Below are 15,020 nucleotides of genomic sequence, written 5' to 3'. Positions count from 1 at the left end.
TGACAATCAAAACAACCCTGAGAGCCAGTGACGTGACGATCCAGTTCGAGGGCTCTGATTGGCTGCGGCGCCTGTCAATCATTATCGGCGAGGTGGATTTGTTCCAGTGCTGTGAATGAGCTCCAGTGTTTGTGCTGGGCTTTACAAGTTTCCCTGCACGATCATGGGGGTAGGAGTGAGCAGCTAGTTGACAGATTTTAAAAAAAGTTGCACCTCACTTTGCGCGTGTTTCAAGGTAGACTTGGGAGTTGAAGCTTTTTTTGGCAAATGTAGGGACGTGAGAAGTTTCTGATTAATTGGATAGCCGGGCACAAGAGTCAAGATGAACAACCTGTCGTTTGACGATGCTTCGCTGGATAATCTGGATCCAACACTGTCGCTTAATGACCCCAGCGACATCGACACGGCCCTCTTAAGCGACATTGATGGTAAGAAAATACGATAATGTAACTCAGTCAGGTTAACTAAACAGCCCAAACCAAACAACGCCGGTTATAATTTATCTGAATGCCATGTGTGTTTCACTCATCAAGTCTTGTGTAGCTCCTGTCTTATACTTGTCACAAGCTGTTTAAAAACCTCATTTATGCTAACAGACAGCGCCAATTTTGAAGGTTTTAGCTCCCAACGTAGCTTTCAGCCGTCATTAGCTAGACTAGCTAATGACTTTCTCTCTCTTGGTTAGCTGAGCTTATAACGTGTGGTTTCGTTAGAGGTCTTACGGTGTTGTTTCTTGTTTCATGCGCTGTCAGACCTTGCTGTGATAATCATGCTGTCGCATAATAATAGTATTAAGACTGGGTGAGTTAGCTAAGCTAGTAGGTGAAGCTAACATGGTGAATGGTCGTGAGTGCGCCCCGCCCCCAGCTTGCTCCTCAGACAGGGGTTACTGTCGGTCATTCCTCCTCTTTGGGTTCACGGTGCCTCAGTTGACCGAATCGAAACATTTTATACTGATTTGTGTTTATTTTATGATCACGAAATCAATAGATTATTGTAACACTGCGCTCTAATGAGGCCTCCTGTCTCACATCTTTCTATCTCGTTTTAGTTATAAACACGTGCTTCCTTACGTTTGCATTAGTTTTTCATAAGTTGGCACATGCTCATCACACATTTGGTGTTAATATTAGGGATGGAAGGTGAAGAAAGCGTTAATTGCATACATGGAGTACTATTTTCTGTGTTTTTTTTCTGGAGATTTTACTGTAATGGCCAATATGCATCTCTACAGTAATAGCCATCGTGTATTTATATAAGGCTGCACTGCGTATATTATAGGCAGTAATGCATATCTTGCAGACGTTCTCGGTATCTTCCCAAAATGTGACCGACAGTAACCCACGGTGATGCTGCTCGATGGTAACCTCGTGCAGACAGCGCTCCCTCTCTTTCCTGTCTTGAGCTGATCGGCATAGCAAGTCTCTGAGACGCGCTCTGATTGGTCAAGAGCGATCACCTCATACAAAACACTGGTTTACAAATCCAGGCTGCTGCGTTTCACTACAGACACAACATACACTCAGTGTCAGTATTTTTTAAAAAAAAATTTTTTATTGAGTAATATGTTCCTGTTGAGCTGCTTCAGGTCAAAATTAATTTTGGCATCTTTCCGGAGCACAGTATAACAGGGTGTTGATGAGCATAATGTCAGGTTTTATATTGAGCATGATATTTCTCAAATAAACAAAATTTCCAAATAAACTGCAGCAGCTTGTTTTGGAAAATAAACGTTTTGGAAATTTTGGATCTCTTAGGCCCAGATCATGCAGACTCAGACCCACGAGCCCATAACCAAATTACTTTTTGGACAGCAGAAATCTTTTAAGTTGTTTTCAACTGTGGTATTTGAGTATGTGTCTCCTTTTTTATGTGTCTTTGTGTGTATTTGAATTTGTATATTTATACTTATGACCTAATCATCTCTCTTATTGATTGCAGACAGAAATAAATTTCACTTTCAACTTTAAGAACTCTTTCATGTCTTCTCACTGATGTATCAGACCAGTTTACTAATAGTTATTTTGCAACAGTGTGGCCCACAGCTGCAGGAATACTATAAATTGCTTGAATGCACATGGTTGAATAAAATGTAGCATGTACAGTATATGTGTATTTGGTGTTTTCCACAACAGTTTGTACCTTATGCAAGACTGTGCTGTTTGTACAATCTATGTCATTATACACTGTGAAGAGGGTCAATTAATTGATTTGATTCTGATTCAGTTTTTGGTTATAATTGAATCTTGGTTCTGATTTGTGTCATACTGTTTGAGTATGAAAAGGAAAAATGTGTTGAAATCAAAATCTGCCTTCATTATCAGGAAGTTGCCACAAACAGTAATTTGTCATAGATTATAAAGTATTTGGTGATTCCCTTTTGAAACAAAGAACAGCTATTTGTTTAGAACAGTTTAAATGTTTGTTGGTTTACACCTGTTTTTACTTGATTTTGATACACAAACCAAAAAACAGTGCTTTGTTATCCCATGCTTGTAACGTTAGATTTATGGTACTTCCTACTTACATGAGGCTATTTTAGCACAATAATTGCATTTCCCCGTATTACTACAATATGTTGTAACTGAATTTTGAGTGCTTTCTTTGGTCGGCTATATTATAAACACTGTACATATGGGTTGAAACCATGTTTCTCAACAAATGCCTGGTTTATATACATTTGGATCCAGTTCTGATGGTGGTTCTGATTTCTGTCCTTCCTTAGACATGCTTCAGCTCATCAACAACCAGGACATGGAGTTTGGAGGACTGTTTGATAACCCTCCATACACAGGACCTGCCCCGACCCAAGAGCTTCCTGCTCTTACCCAGTCCATCACCTCAGCTGCCCCTCCCTCCACCACTACCACACCTCCATCTACGTCCTCCTCCTCTATCCTCAGCAGTAGCCCCCACCTGGATGCGCTCCTGGGGCCTCCCATCACCCGCAGCTCCTCAACCCCAGACAAGGTTTTCCAGCCACCCACCTTCCAGCAGTCCCCCCTGGCCCAGGTATCCAACTCCACCCCGCGGCAGCAGCCAGCCTCCCCGCAGCAGGCTCAGAGCCTCAGACAGCCCCAGGTGGAACAGCCCCAACCCATTCTCAGCCAGTCACCCCCGGCTCAGGCAGCCTCACCTCATGGATCACCAGGACCGAACCCAGTATTCAGCTCCACGCCTCAGGCCCTCTTCACTTCTCCTGCACCACAGACTCCACCTCAGCCTCAACCCCAACCTCAGCCACAGACACAACTTCAGGCTCAAGTTCAGGTTCAGACCCAGCAGACTCGGACCAACTACAGCAGCCCAAACAGTTACACAGGTAAGTACAATTTGATGGTGATGAGAGTTTATCCTTGTGCTGTGAGAGTGCTGTAAAAGTGAAAGGTAGATAATCCAAGTTTAAGACTTTAAAAAGGCATTGGGATGTTTTAACACAGGTTATAGTCTTATTTTCTTTGTGCAGTGACGGGTTTTCTCGCTTTGTACCGTACCAGTCAAAAGTTCAGACACACCTTCCTAGTACCTTGAATGAGAAAGTGTGTTCAATCTTTTGACTGGTACTGTGTGTCTGTTATTGGATCAATTCAATACTAAATCCAGATACAAAACCAGATATTCAGTGTGAGAAACTAGTTGAAAATGGCTTGTAAAGAATAAATCATTGCGTTCTTTAGCAAACAGGAGCTGTAATGTTTGGTAGGTGTTTCAGCGAATTGGCTGTAACAATGCTTGTATAGGTTTCTTCTTGTATGTATGACTCTTGGGTGCACATTGTTATGTTATCACAACTGATGAACAGTAAATAATATAAGAATGGAGAGCTACTTAAGTTGTATTCTATCTTAAAAAGGAGGGAAATGCTAGAAATCAACAAGAATAAATAGCGTTGGACCGCTGCCTCTTGTACGCACCTGCAGCTAAAATAGTTAATTACTTTTAAAAGGATTACAAAGCCAGGGCCAATGTAGTTTAAATCAGATTTGTGTTTCCCATGCCAGTTTGGAAATGTGTCCCAAATTAAACCCCAGAGCCCAACAAGGGTGGCTCTTCATGTGTATTGCATTTCTTAAACTTGGACACTAGGTTATTCAACCTCAGCTGATTGCCCTAATCTAATAGACTTTGCTCAGCAGTGTGAACGTCTTTAAGCTAAATGAAACTGCTTTGTCTGGGCAACACCCATTGTATATGTACACATTGCAGCATATATATATACACAGACCGGTGACAGATTAAAGGAAAAACCAACATAAAGTGTCTTAGTAAGGTGTTTGGCCACCATGTGCCACCAGAACAGCTTTAATGCGACTTGGCATTGATTCAACAAGTCTCTGAACTCTACTGGAGGGATGAACACTATTTTTCCAAAAGATATTCCCTCATTTGGTGTTTTGATGATGGTGGTGGAGAGCGCTGTCTGACATGTCGGTCCAAAATCTCCCATATGTGTTCAATTAGGTTGAGATCTGGTGACTGTGAAGGTCATAGCATATGATTCACATCATTTTCATACTCATCATGACCCCTCGTGCCCTGTGGATGCGAGCGTTGTCATCCTGGAAGAGACCACTCCCATCAGGATAGAAATGTTTCATCATAAGATAAAGATGATCACTCACAACAACTTTGTATTGATTTGCAGTGACCCTTCCCTCTAAGAGGACAAGTGGACCCAGAATATGTCAGCAAAATGCCCCCCAAAGCATAACAGAGCCACCAGATCCCTTCACTGTAGGGGTCAAGCATTCAGACCTGTACCGGTTTTTCCTTTAATTTGTATGTGTAAAATAAATATACACACCAACCATGTCCACTGAAAAAACCTACTAATGCTTAATGGTTTGGAAATGTAGCAGATTACACATTGCACATTCAAGACGCAGTAAAAAGTTTTTATTACTCATTGAAGAAATTCCCCAACCTTGTTACTCATAGTTGGATGCAATCACCAGCCCCGTTGGAGCTGATAAGAAGGTGACGCACTGAATGTTGCTATCACTTATTTCTAATGAGATAGCAGCTCACCTAGTGGTCTACAAACCCATAATCTATAACTTCCACAATGTCAATTGCAGCAACAGAAGCTGTTACTACTTGATTTGCATCGGTACATTTCATAAACCAATACAAACATCTAATATTCTCTTGCCTTCATTGCTCAGTGACATCATGGTTTTTAGTTTAAGTACAAATATGGAATAGATGAAAGAAAGTCATTGCAATACTTATGTAATGGAAAGCAATTTAGCAATGAACTCATTCACTGTAGAATTTCCTTCACTGTTTCGTAACTATTTTTCCAGCTGGCAGTCCAGGCAGCGTGAGCCAACCAGTCACCACTTTGTCATCCTCACCTCCAACTGTTCAACCAGTGGCCATTCAGGCTCAGCTCCAAGGGCTGACCACCACCTCTCCTCTGCTCGCAACGTCGGCAAGCCCACCGACTCAGACTATCACATCTCATGTACAGCAAGTACCTGTAAGTGTACAAGACCGGCACCTGAACGAACCTGAACTGACTTGTATGCATTTCTTGTTTTTGAGTATTATGGAATCAAAAAGCAGACTTAACATCTGTGTATCTGTCCTGATTCGTGCGTTTCTCAGGTGTTGCTTCAACCCCAGTTCATCAAGGCTGAATCTCTCCTGCTGACCACTCTGAAGCATGACCCCTGTATAGTTACTACTGTGGCCTCTCCCACATCCCTGGCCACCACCACCACCCCAGTACAGAGCACTTCACTGCAGGTAGAAACATTGTGTGCTGTTTAAACTCTGATCACACAACACACTTTTGGTAATGTCATTCATTCATCCAATGCAAATCTCTCAGCTGCAATAATAGAAAAGTTTCAATTTTACATAATCACCTTTACAAGCAATTTGTAGCAAAGAGGATTAAGATCTAAACTGTGGTGATCGAATATTCCTTTGACCATAAAAAGAACTTGTGAGAGTGAAGAGAGAGAAATACAATTTTCCTTTGCAAATTCTTCACCCAACTGTCTACTTTTTTTGTTCTACTCCTATTTCTCCCCTCTCCCATCCCACCCTGCGTACCTCCTCAGGCCTTTATGGGCGGGGGCACCATCCTGACCACGGTGCCTGTCATGGTGGACGCCGAGAAGCTGCCAATCAACCGCATTGCTATCAGCGGTAAGCCGGTCGGCCAGGTACACAAGGGGGAGAAGCGCACCGCTCACAACGCCATTGAGAAGCGCTACCGCTCCTCCATCAACGACAAAATCATCGAGCTCAAAGACCTGGTGGCGGGTACGGAGGCTAAGGTAAGAAAGAACATCTCTTATCTTTACTGCAATGCCATGGCACCAGTGTTAGGGTGTACTCAGAGGTGATATGCGTCAAATTCTGAAAAATGTTACAATATGATTTTTATTATTTACCAGTTATTTATAGGTATTATTGTTTCTTTTTATACTCTGTCATAGCTCAACAAGTCTGCAGTGCTGAGGAAAGCCATCGACTACATCCGATACCTGCAGCAGTCCAACCAGAAACTCAAACAGGAGAACATGGCTCTTAAAATGTCAGCCCAGAAAAACAGTACGTGCTTAAAACCTTCCTCTCGTCTTTATTCTGTAACGGCTTCTCTGCGATTTATCACATTTTCCTCTAAAGGAAGTCATTCAGTTGACCTTCCATGATGAGGTCTATTGATAGCTGCTGTTATCCTGAAATGATAAAACGACCTCTAAATAAGTAGGATTTAAGGCTGAAGATGTCTCTGCTTTTGTTCTGCTGATTGACCCCTAACTGCTCACCTCATCTTTCCTCTTTCTTCAGAGTCTCTCAAGGACCTCGTTGCCATGGAGGTGGATGGACAGGCTGATGTGAAGAGTGAGCTGCCCACCCCGCCAGCCTCTGACGTGGGCTCCCCCACTTCTTTCTCACACTGTGGCAGCGACTCAGAGCCTGACAGTCCAATGGGGGAGGACACCAAGGTATGCAGCGCTTCACTTAAACTGCTAGACATTACAACATTTGAAAGGGTCAGTTTGGTTGACTTAGGAGTCTCATACAATTGTCTTAAGCAAGACATTGAATCCCCTCTTGCTCATTTATTACAAGTCATTTAAATATCTAAATAATTCTGTTGTGTTCAAGGCTGAAATATGCTTCAGCAGTAACTCTGTACATCTGTCATGCCATGATGTACTCCTCCTTATATGTAGAGGCTATGTGCACTATATAGAGACTGCAAAAACTGCAATGGCCCTGCTTTACTTTTGTACAACATGTTCACAATTCCCTTTGTGTTTGTTGATAGTCACAACAGAAAGCAGGTTGAAGAAAAGCTGAGTAATCTACTCTCAGTAATGCTGGTAGGGGATGTGTATGGTTAGGGTTTTATCAACACTCCTTATCAATACAGATTTTTAACATAAAATAATATGCTGAATTGAGGGATTAGCTCAGTAAATTATTATTATTATTATTATTATTATTATTATTATTAGTCAGAGTGATATAATGTCGTAACGGCTGTCTTTTTTTTATTATCTGAGTTTTTAAATCACAAATTAATCTCTCTGGTCTCTCTTCTGTTTGCCAGCCAAATGTGGGCATGTTGAACAGATCGGCAGCTGGCGGTAGCGCTGGCGGCATGTTGGACCGTTCCCGCATGGCACTGTGTGCCTTCACCTTCCTCTTCCTCTCCCTCAACCCTCTGGCTGCCCTGCTCTGCTCACCCGGCAGCAGCTCAGCTGCTGATGCTGCAGCCACCACCACCCATTCTGCAGGCAGGAGTGTTCTGGGCGTGGACATCACAGGTAAATGCTGCGTGGGAGGGAGAAAGAATGATGCCACTGCCACTCGAAATAGTTGAGGCGATTTCATAAGATTTATAGTATTATAAATGATGACTCCACATATGTTTATAGCTTATTAACAGAAATGTGTGTTGTTGCAGCTGACTCGTGGGGCTGGATGGACTGGATGCTGCCAACTATACTGGTATGGCTACTGAATGGGATCCTGGTGTCAGGAGTTCTTATCCGTCTGTTGGTTTATGGAGAGCCCGTAACCAGACCGCACTCTGGATCCTCTGTCTTGTTCTGGAGGCACCGCAAGCAGGCTGACCTGGACCTAGCAAGAGTATGTTTATATTGTTGATACACATAAGTACATTAAATCACTTAAAAGCAGAGAAGATGATCTAGATAAGAAATGCATGTAGTACGCAGATAATTAACTAATTGCTACATAGGAATATCATGAAAACACTACATTCTAAAGAAACACTTCCCCTTGGTTCGCCTTTTATCTGTTCTTACTCATCATTATCATTATCATCATCATCAATTTCTTTTACCCTGCCCAGGGGGATTTTGCCCAGGCCAGTCAAAACCTGTGGACCTGTCTGAAGGCTCTAGGTCGTCCTTTACCCACCTCCCAGTTGGACCTGGCCTGCGCTGCACTTTGGTCCCTGCTACGCTTCTGCCTCCAGCGCCTCTGGGTGGGCCGCTGGCTGGCTGCCAGAGCTGGAGGGCTGCGATCAGACCGCCCCCTGCAGGAGGACGCCTGCAAAAGCAGCCGTGATGCCGCCCTGGTTTACCACCGCTTGCACCAGCTACACATGACAGGTCGGTTGGTGGGAAAAACCCTGGTTCTAAATTAAATCGGTGTGGTAGACTGAACACTGGAGGGTGACACATTGAAGTGACAGAATCCAGAGTGATTAAAGAGCAATTTAACCCTGCCTTTTTGATTGAAGAGCCAGCTTATGTTGATTTAGTGCCAATAAAAGGTTTATACTAAGGTTGCAAAATCATTAAGCTTGAGTAATTAGTATCAGACGTTAGCCTCTTTTTTTTTTATGATTCCTTTTACGATTGTTATGTCAGCAGGCACATTTTCTCAGCTTGCAGAGCAGTTCTCTGGCATATTTTTAATAAAACAGTGATTAATTTCTTGTCTTCCATCTCTGTGTGCAGGGAAGCTGAACGGGAGCCACCTTTCAGCAGTGCACATGGCTCTAAGTGCAGTGAACCTGGCAGAGTGTGCTGGCTCCTGTCTGCCTGTAGCCTCTCTGGCTGAAGTCTATGTCTCTGCAGCTCTAAGGGTCAAAGCCAGCCTGCCAAGGATCCTGCATTTCACCTCCGTAAGTCTGCTTTAGTTAACACGTGTTCATGCATATCGCTCACTCATTTATATTATGCAAATTTAAGCAATATTCTTGCTTAGACACGTGTCACTATGAACATGTACAGTTCTTTTTCCTGTGGTACATTATTTGGCAGTAAGTAGTTTTGAGTTGACATGTGGTTCATTCAGTTGTTTTGCCTTTCTCCCACATTTACTGTAATTATCACGGGTTCTAAATGACCCTGGGACTTGCCAATTTGATTAGTAAATATGATTAGTCAACTTTAAGCTGTGTAATGTCCACGTTTTGTAAGATAAGAGAGAGCACAACTTAACTGGCTGCTGTTATTTATTGTTACAGCGTGTGTTCCTGAGCAGTGCCCGCCAGGCATGCCTGTCATCTAGTGGCAGTGTGCCTCCGGCTATGCAGTGGCTCTGTCACCCACTAGGTCACCGCTTCTTTGTGGATGGGGATTGGGCTATTCGAAACACCCCAAAAGAAAGCATCTACAGTCAGGCTGGCAATACCGGTCAGTGTAGACAAACTGTTACTGTTTTGTATAATGGCTAATTGGCTGTGATGAATCCTCTTGAATTTTGATACCTAAAGCCTAGACCTGTCTTTTGCACATGCTCACACAGACGTTTTGTATTTCTCATGTTAATCGTTTGTTGATGCTCTTACAGTGGATCCTCTGGCCCAGGTGACCCAGGCCTTCAGAGAACACCTCCTGGAAAAGGCTCTGTACTGTGTTGCCCAGCCACATGGAGAGAAAAGCCCCAGCCAGGGAGAAGGGTGAGAAAAAGCACAAACACTTCCAAAAAAAAATGCATTTTTGATTCTAACATTTCATTAGAATTTCTTGGTGACAAGTGGTGGTTTACTTTTTTGACAGAACTGAAGTAAATATGAAAAGATAGTATAGATTGTATAATAGTATTATCAAGTTACCATGGTATGTTGGTTTGGCAGCAAAATAACCATTCAGTGTGTGTCACTCCTCAGGGAGTACGCTGATGCTCTGGAGTATCTCCAGCTGCTGATTAGTGCATCAGATGCGGCCGGTGCCACCTCCCAGTCCTTCGCCATCGGCTCCAACATGGCTACAGTGACTGGTAAGTGTGTCAGCTGTCATTTGTGTCAACAGTTCATTTGTTTGTCTCTTTTTATGTATCAGAAGATGAAATCACCTTTCATGTCATGACTAAGAAATTCAAATTTAGGATTATATTATATTGATACTTTAATTATAGAAAACTTTTGGGTATTTTTGATGATTTAGCATCACCAATAGCAGCAGTTTTTTGAGTCCCAGCCCAAAATTAGCTTCTAAAATCTTGGCAACCTACCACTCACTGACTGAACCAACTTGTGTTGCTTGATTACATCAACAATTCAGGTGTAGATTTGGGCTCCGTGCTTCATTACCACTTACGTTCTTTGAGAGAATTGCGTTTCCTGCATCTTTTCCTCACCCGCTCCAGCCGTTGCATTACTTTAATGCGCTTGCAAACTAAGAAGCAGCGAGATAAAGTTTACACAATTGAGATTGAGTAGCTTGATTTCCACTGGGCTTACTTCCACCCTCCCACTACTTCACTTTGTCCTCACTGATCACTGATCTGAGCGAAAGGGGGCTAGGTGAAAGGGAGGCATCCGCTATATTGCTTCATCTATCTTCAGCGCTGTCAAATCGGTGATCACCTTGAGAGGAGGGAGGGAGAGGGAGGCTGTGTGGGGATTTTAAGACTTTTCTTGGCAGAGCCTCAGGTTGCTCACACAGTGTTAGAAGTCTGTGTGTGTGTGTGTGTGTGTGTGTCTCCAATGTTAAATGGAGTAGTTTTCCCTCATGAGGGAGTCGTCAAAATGGCTGCTTTCTCTCAACATGTTGTGACTGTGCCAGAGGGGAGAGACAGATTGATTCAGAGGTCAAAACACAGACAGCAGTTGTCTCGCGTGTGCGCACATTCATGCATGTTAAATGTGAAAGTGGGCGGTTGGGGATTCAAATATGTGCACTTTTGTTCGTCTGCGGGTGTCTCTCACCTTGTGACTGTTTTTTGTTTTTGTTCCGACTTCCAGGTTGCGACCCCCACTCCAAGTGGTGGTCCTCGGTCGCAGTGGTGATCATCAACTGGCTCCAAGGAGATGACGCTGCAGCGGAGAGACTGTATCCGACAGTTGAACACCTGCCCCGCAGTCTGCAGAACGCAGAGTAGGTTGAACACAGCCAGCGAAAGAGTGTGTTGCTTAACTTTTTCTTTTGATAATGCCAAGCAGAGGACACACACACACACACACACACATGCACGCTTCCACTCCTTTAACCTGTGTCCTCTGTCACTCGCTCTGTCAGGAGTCTTCTGCCCAAGGCGTGCCTGAACACATTCAGGGCGGTGCGGGCTCTGCTGTCCAAGCCAGAAAACTGCCAGTTGAGTCTGAGCTTCAGCGACAAGGCCAGCGCCCTGCTCCGAGACAGCCTCAACCTAGGACCACACTGCCACAGCTCCAGTTTAGACAAGGTACACACACACACACATTCACACAAACACTTGCAAATATGTCCTCATAAAAGTCGTTGATGTTTATTATTCCTCTGAGGGACATTTTTTGAGGGCATCTGCATCAAGAATATAAAAACACACACGTGACAGATGTGCCCACACATGTGTGTGTGTGTATAAATCTGTAAACAGCGGAAATCACCCACACATAATCACTCAAGTATACACACACACACACACACACACACTTTTCACAATATAAAGCCACACTCTTCACCACAGACAGCGAATCCCCCCCGTAGCAACTCCGCTCTGTGATAGCGCGGTGTCCTACCCTCTGGCGTTCAGCAGATGGTGATGCTGGTGGATAGGTAGCTCGCAGTGTGTGCACATCTACGGTCAGAGCTGTGGTGCATTGTAGTTGCATTGCATGTGTGTCTCAGCGGAGTGCAATGTACCTGCAGTGCAACACAGAGCTGGGCCACTAATGGCAGAACACACACGCAGTGAGCTGAAAATGCCCTTCAACTCATGAGTAGAACTCTGTTGTACTTCAGGCCAGCCGGTATATCTATTTATTGTTTGTCATGGATTTTAACTTTAATTAATCCAAATCATCATGCGTAAATTAAGACTACAAGCAATTTCAAAGTCAGATTTCTCCCAAAAAAAACAGACATTATGTTTTCAGGCACTACGCCAATAAAATTTATTTAATATTTTGACACTTTACTACATTTCAGCAGTGGTCCAGGCCTTTATGCCAGTGAAATGCTTCCTGTATCAATCCTAATCCTGCTCATTTCTCTCTAGGTTGTCCAGTTGCTGTTGTGTGACCTGCTGTTGGTGATGAGGACCAATGTGTGGCGTCTGCAGCAGCAGGGGACCAGTCCTGTGGGGTCAGGGTCAGTGGGCGCCAGCGGCCCCGCGGGGGTCCACCAGGCCTCCCCGCCTGAGCTCCAAGGCTTTCAGCAAGATCTCAGCTCCCTACGCAAGCTGGCGCACAGCTTCAGGCCCGCAATGCGAAGAGTACGTATAACGGTGTCGATCACTGCGTTTTACTTTAAGTCATTTTAGTACTTAAAAACTATCCAAACTTTCATTTTGTCTTGACTTTTTTTTTCTAATCCAATTCCCTCTCAGTCGAGCACATACGCGCACTCAGTTTGAATACCTGATGACTGACACACATTTGAATTATTAAAACAAGATGAACACACAAACGCAGCTCCTGTGTCTGTGCGTTTTGTATTGTCAGGCAATTAAAACTCACAAGAATATACTTTTATAATGCTCACAAACCAACGTGTATAAGACAGATTCTTCCGTGCTCCACATTCCCGGAATGAAAAAGGCACGTTGAACTCAAATACAAAATGGGAACACACTAAGAGAAGCACATAGCATATAAATGCAGATACATCCTGTGCACATATTTGCAGGCAGTCAGTACAATTCTCTGTGGAAATTAGCTGGGAGGTGTTGGGAGCACACATACCCACACATCCCTAAGGCAAGTGTTTAGCAGCGTTGTTCACAAGGCTTCAAAGTCTCTCTGAGGTAGAGCTGAACATTCGCTATGAGTCATCATCACTCGCTCTAGTCCCTCCTCCTCTCTCCTCTCTCATCTCTTTTTTTCCCTCCATCTCTTTCCAGTTGTTCCTTCATGAAGCTACAGCCAGGCTGATGGCGGGGGCCAGTCCCACCCGCACACATCAGCTCCTGGATCGCTCGCTGCGACGCAGAGCAACGCCTGGAGCCAAGACAGGTGTGTGTTTGTGTGTGTGTGCGCGCGCGGAGGTGGATGTACTTCTGATTTTTATCTTTCATTCACTCAAATAATTCTGTTTGTAAGCAGCATTTTTTGATTGATTTTAAATATATATATTATGTATTTGTCCACACAGGGCAACTTTTATGTTTTTGGGGGTTTTATTCTCAATTCAGGTTTGATATTTTTGAGTAATTCATGCAGTGTGTGCATCATCCCTCATGCAAAGACAATGCAATAGGGCAACTTCATAAGAAAGTTCAGTTCAGGCTTCCGGTTACTTTGTATATGGGTAATAGATTGCTGTGTTTAAAGTGCAGTAACAGTATGGGAGATTCTAATAACATAATGCCAAAAAACAGTGATCTTTGCACACCTGTAACCAGGCAGGTGCATACAAGACTCCCACACGCTGTCGGCACTTATGGTAAATTTATTAAATAGCCACGTTTCAGTCAAGCAACCTTCATCAGGCATTTCATTTTTTAGATTTGATTAGAATAGTGAAATATTTTGATGACATTGCATAGTTAGTTTGCAAGCTCTTCTCAGGTAGCATTAATGAAAAAAGTTGTAAAAAAAAAAAAAAAAAAAAAAAAGATACATACAGAATACATTTTTTCAGATTTGTGTTTTCTTGCCACTTTTCAAATCAAACTTTTTGTGAGCGGAGAGACACTGAATGGCTGCAATCAGCGGCTCTAATCAGCTTCTTGTCTATTTCAACCCAGTTGTTTACTACACAAAATCACATTAATAATTAAACAAGAAACCGCACAAGTGTGATTGGCTGTCGGTGGTTGATGACATCAAAAAAGAAGCAGCGCAGTAACAACAATCCTTCGTGTTTTTGTTTACAGAGGAGTGCGAGACGCGGCCAGGCCAGCGGGAGCAGGCAGAGGCCGTGATGTTGGCGTGCCGCTACCTTCCCCCCTCCTTTCTGTCAGCTCCCGGCCAGAGGGTGGGCATGCTGGCGGACGCAGCCCGCACCCTGGAGAAGTTGGGAGACAAGAGGACCCTCCACGACTGCCAGCAAATGATAATCAAGCTGGGCAGCGGCACCACTGTCACCAACAGCTAGAGGGACGACGGGTGGGGGGGAGGGGCTGAGAGACAGACCCTGTATATAGAAACATCTCTGACACACACAGACAACAAAGATGCTCTCACAGACACACAACCATACAGTCTCCTGCATTTTGGCATGCAGCTATCGAACCGATTTATTAAACCATACAGATTCATATCAAACTGACTTTATGGACTTGTCCCTCCCACCAACCCAACCACACATCAGAGGCACTTGTAGAGAGCTCATACGCTTCTTACGGATTATTACCAAAATATAAGAAGCATTTTCTCTCATACCGAGCTGAATTCCCTCATGAGAATGCATTGCAGTGCCACAGTTTGACCACAGAGAGGAGCCATCACGTCCTCTTTGTGGGCAGTGCAGTGTGAATGTGTGTGAGTGTGAAGCATGAAAGAGATATTTCCCCTGCGTTTATTCAGTATAGTCCCACCCCCCAGTCTTTTTTTTTTTTTTTTTAATATATATATATATATATATATATATATATATATATATATATATATATATATATATATATATATATATATATATATATATATATAT

The 15,020-nt window shown here is 43.5% G+C and overlaps 1 protein-coding gene across 1 annotated transcript; it reads left to right on the top strand.

Moving 5' to 3' along the window:
* The first annotated feature begins 103 nt into the window (after nt 1–103).
* srebf1 (sterol regulatory element binding transcription factor 1) lies at nt 104–14,947 on the top strand. The gene is made up of 19 exons (XM_044331705.1): nt 104–428; nt 2,726–3,322; nt 5,307–5,482; nt 5,611–5,751; nt 6,072–6,290; nt 6,453–6,567; nt 6,808–6,965; nt 7,577–7,793; nt 7,934–8,118; nt 8,345–8,606; nt 8,958–9,124; nt 9,470–9,638; nt 9,796–9,904; nt 10,115–10,224; nt 11,192–11,324; nt 11,466–11,631; nt 12,427–12,642; nt 13,270–13,381; nt 14,245–14,947. The coding sequence occupies exons 1-19, from the start codon at nt 323–325 to the stop codon at nt 14,463–14,465; spliced, it is 3,579 nt and encodes a 1,192-aa protein (XP_044187640.1). The 5' UTR covers nt 104–322; the 3' UTR covers nt 14,466–14,947.
* The last annotated feature ends 73 nt before the right edge of the window (nt 14,948–15,020 follow it).

This window comes from Thunnus albacares, chromosome 17 (assembly GCF_914725855.1).
Source record: "Thunnus albacares chromosome 17, fThuAlb1.1, whole genome shotgun sequence".
In the NCBI taxonomy this organism is placed as follows: Eukaryota; Metazoa; Chordata; class Actinopteri; order Scombriformes; family Scombridae; genus Thunnus; species Thunnus albacares.
Note: the sequence above shows the minus strand (reverse complement) of the source record. Positions and strands in the feature narration are given on the sequence as shown.